The 3968-nt window shown below is 40.9% G+C and overlaps 1 protein-coding gene across 1 annotated transcript; it reads right to left on the bottom strand.

Moving 5' to 3' along the window:
- On the bottom strand, positions 972-3699 carry LOC110265303. The gene is made up of 3 exons (XM_021108236.1): positions 3170-3699; positions 1226-2935; positions 972-1115 (listed from the first exon to the last, which is right to left on the bottom strand). The coding sequence occupies exons 2-3, from the start codon at positions 2933-2935 to the stop codon at positions 972-974; spliced, it is 1854 nt and encodes a 617-aa protein (XP_020963895.1). The 5' UTR covers positions 3170-3699.

Genomic DNA, 3968 nt, shown 5'->3' with positions numbered 1-3968 from the left:
GACAGACATTTTTAATATTTAAAAAAAATAAATATTTTATAAAAACTAATCCAAATTGACTGAAAAATATTTGTAGTTATTTCCAGTGGCCTCATCGTTAACTGTTGGTAATATCATTGGCGCTAATATGTGGCAAACTTTAGAGTGAACACCCAACCCGGTCCCTGTCCTTTTCTTCGATGGACATCACGGCCCTTGTCCAAAAAAAAGAGACATATCGGTCCCTGTCCCATATTTTTGTGGGACTTCCCGGTCCTTCCGTCATCTCCCCTGACCAAAACAGACGAAACTTGCCTACGTGTCAGTTAACTTTGCTGAGTTGGAGGTTAATAGTCTGTTAAGTTCCACGTGGCCATTGAGAAATGGACAGGGGTCGATTTGTCCCCCTTTGGTGACCTAAAACTACGTCGTTTTAGTGGTCATTAACGTTGCTATTAGGGAATGGTAAGGGGTCGTTTTGTCCCACTCTAGAAATAAAAAACGAGGTCGTTTTTAGTCTCACGTAAGTGCTGGACCTTGTCCTAGTTGAGATTTGAACCAGAGTGTAGGCCTTGGTGCTGGTGGGGGTGTGGGCATGAAACTTGACATGTTGGGTGTTGGTGGAGGTGGGGGCCTGATAACAAGGTTCTTTAACCTTAGGGTTGGATTGGATTGAGTTGTGAAGACTACATCAGATGACCCTTGTTGAATGTTGGTTGGATTTGTAGCATGCTGGACCTACAAAGAATTTTTGTTATAGTCCCAGATAATTTATGAAAGCAAAGGTAATTAGCTTTAAAGTATTAACAAGATAACTTTACCTCCTCTGATTGTGGTGCATTTTGTGACAAAGGAATCTCTTGAGGTGTACCTTCTGGAGCTACAGCAGTTGTTTTTTTCTCTCCTTTTGGTAGTTTCTTCTTATCTTTCTTAGCTTTTTCCTAACAATGATAACAACAACACGAACAAGAGTTAAATACATATAACAAAGGCTATTCAACTAGGACAAGACATTCCCATACAAGCTGCTTTGTCTGCTGATCCTTGAAGTGTTTGATGAAGTTCTTCCAAATGTGAAGTACACAATTCCTATGATGTGCGTTAGGCATGACCTCCTTCATTGCCAACTCCAGCCCCTGTTCTCAATACAGTCCAATCCAATTCATACTCAAAAACTGGAAGTTCTAACAATGAATCTAAGTCAATAAAAGTACATATAAATGAAAATTAAGTCAATACATATTACCTTTTGTTGATCTGAGATAAAGTTCCACCCATGTTGCCCAACAGCTCCCAAGTCTTCAGCCAACAGAGTCAGGAACCACTTCCAAGTGTCCTTGCACTCATTCGGTACCACTGCAAAAGCCACCACATAAAAGTGGTTGTTGGCATCTTGACCCACTGCACTTAACAGTTGTCCACCATAATACCCTTTTAAAAAGCATCCGTCTAATCCAATTAAAGGCCTACACCCCTCTTTGAACCCCTTCTTACAGGCTTCCATGCATATGTACAACCGATCAAATAGAGGGAGAGATTCAGGCTGAGGAATAACCTCCATCAGTGCTGTTGAACCAGGGTTACTTCTATGTAACTCCATCAGGTAATCCCGAATTTTCCCATACTGAGCTCTCTCATTGCCTAATACAACCTCCCGTGCAGCTTTCAATGCCCTGCTAATCATCTTTGTACTAACATGGACATTGTATTCCTCAACCATGTGTTCCATAGCCTGTTTCGGCTTCATATCAGACTGTGTTAGAAGCCTCTTAACCAATTTGGATGTAACCCAGGCCCTGTCAGCTAAGTTGCTTCCAAAGTCCCTTCCACAGTTATGCTCATTAAATAGAGTTTTCACTTGATAGCACCTATTGGCACTATTCCAAGAAGTCAATATCAACCACGGACAAGATTCTCCAGCACATGCAGCCCTTACTCTTTGCTTCTCATTCTTAATGTATATAACATCCTTACCTTCATAAACAAAATAGTCTTTCAGAGCTTGTTTGAATACATCCATTGTAGGAAACATCTGTCCAACCTTAAACTCCACTTCACCATACTCAGTGTCTTCATTATATGAGTCAAATGCTGTCCTCCCCTCATCATCACTAGAAATTGGACTGTTGAAGGCTTCACTTTCGTATTCATAGGGCCTTTCATAGTCACTATCATTTTCTAAATTATTTGGGTCAATGTTGGATCCATAATGTAGCCCACCATCTACAGGGTCACTACTTTGATCCTTACTTGGGCCTGCATCAGCTGCATGAGGCCCACTTTTATCCTTGCTCCCACCATTAGACTTTCCATCCTTCAAGATATGCTTTCTCCTCACACCAGAATACTTCCTTGAGGCCACCCTCTTAGCACTACTAGGGGATATGTCTTTGTCATTACCTTTCTTCTTGTTTTGTGTTACTACTTTTTTTGGAGTAGACTTCTTATCTGTCTTCTTCTTAAGCACTCTCTCATCAGAACTAGTGTCAGAGTCCTCCTCATAACCAGCTGGAGGTGGTTTCCATGCCTCATCCTCGGCACTTTCATATCCGTCATCAGAACTTGATGAAGAATCACTCAAACCAACATTTTCACCTGCCAAGCCATCACCTACCACCTCTGGCATATCTACAGGATGGTCAAAATAAATGTAAAACTCCTCACAGTTCCTGTTCTTGAGTTTGTTCTCCCTCATCTCATTAATCTCATGATCACCCTTAATGGAATGAAGCCCAGCTTCCATATCAGAGGCCAATATGTCATACCAATACATCTCCTTATACTCAACATAACCCAACTCTTTAAATAAAACAACCAAATCAAAAAAATTCACATAATCCAAATCCATTGGTGGGAACCTCTTCACTTTACCATCCACATAACTCATATATCCCCCACTGTCTCTCACAAACTTCCCCCCGTGATGAAACACGGGAACAGCAAAATATTCAGACATCTGTAGTATAACATAATGCATACATTAAAGCAGAAACTAGCATACAAATTAAATTTGACTCCATTTCAATTTCACTTTTAAATTAGAAACTCTAATTCATTTTCTAACTTCACTGACATTGTTTACTATTTCTATTCTTCCTGGACCACAGAAACAATGTACATGCCAAAGTATGGGGGACTTACTGAAAATGACAACACACATTTGAAAAGGCAATGGAAGGACCACACTAACCTGGCACGTCGCAAACGCCGTGCAATCTCCGTCCAAGCTTCAACCCAGCGCCGTCAACACCAATATGTGGAGGTCAGTCAGCAACTTTGTCAGCAACACTGTCAGCACGTCGCTCCAACTTCAACAGGTCAATGATCACTACAAGGGGATGACTCTTGCTCTACTAGGGTTTTCTGGTAATTATCAGAGCAACACAATGGGCTTATATGGAAACCCCAACATCACGTTCCCTTATTCAATCAAAACGCAACGTTAATGACCACTAAAACGACGTAGTTTTAGGTCACCAAAGGGGGACAAATCGACCCCTGTCCATTTCTCAATGGCCACGTGGAACTTAACAGACTATTAACCTCCAACTCAGCAACGTTAACTGACACGTAGGCCAGTTTCGTCTGTTTTGGTCAGGGGAGATGACGGAAGGACCGGGAAGTCTCACAAAAGTATGGGACAGGGATCGATATGTCTCTTTTTTTTGGACAAGGGCCGTGATGTCCATCGAGGAAAAGGACAGGGACCGGGTTGGGTGTTCACTCCAAACTTTACGATGGTCTGGTCGTCAGTAAAAATTATTTCTAAAAGAAAATTTAATATTTTTCAATGTCTTAACATTTTAATGTGATCTGCTATCGATAACTTGCCTCCCACGACATGATATCGTAATGGTTGTCGATAGGACTGGAAATCTAGCCGGTCTGTCAGAACCTATAGTTTGATCTGTATTTAGTTTGGTTTGACCTCGATATGACCTATCATAAAATAGATTTAAATTCAGGATATTATAAAAATCTAAATATTT

The sequence above is a fragment of the Arachis ipaensis genome, chromosome B08 (genome assembly GCF_000816755.2).
Source record: "Arachis ipaensis cultivar K30076 chromosome B08, Araip1.1, whole genome shotgun sequence".
Taxonomy (NCBI): Eukaryota; Viridiplantae; Streptophyta; class Magnoliopsida; order Fabales; family Fabaceae; genus Arachis; species Arachis ipaensis.
The sequence above is the reverse complement of the archived record's forward strand: the minus strand, read 5'-3'. Positions and strand labels throughout refer to the sequence as shown.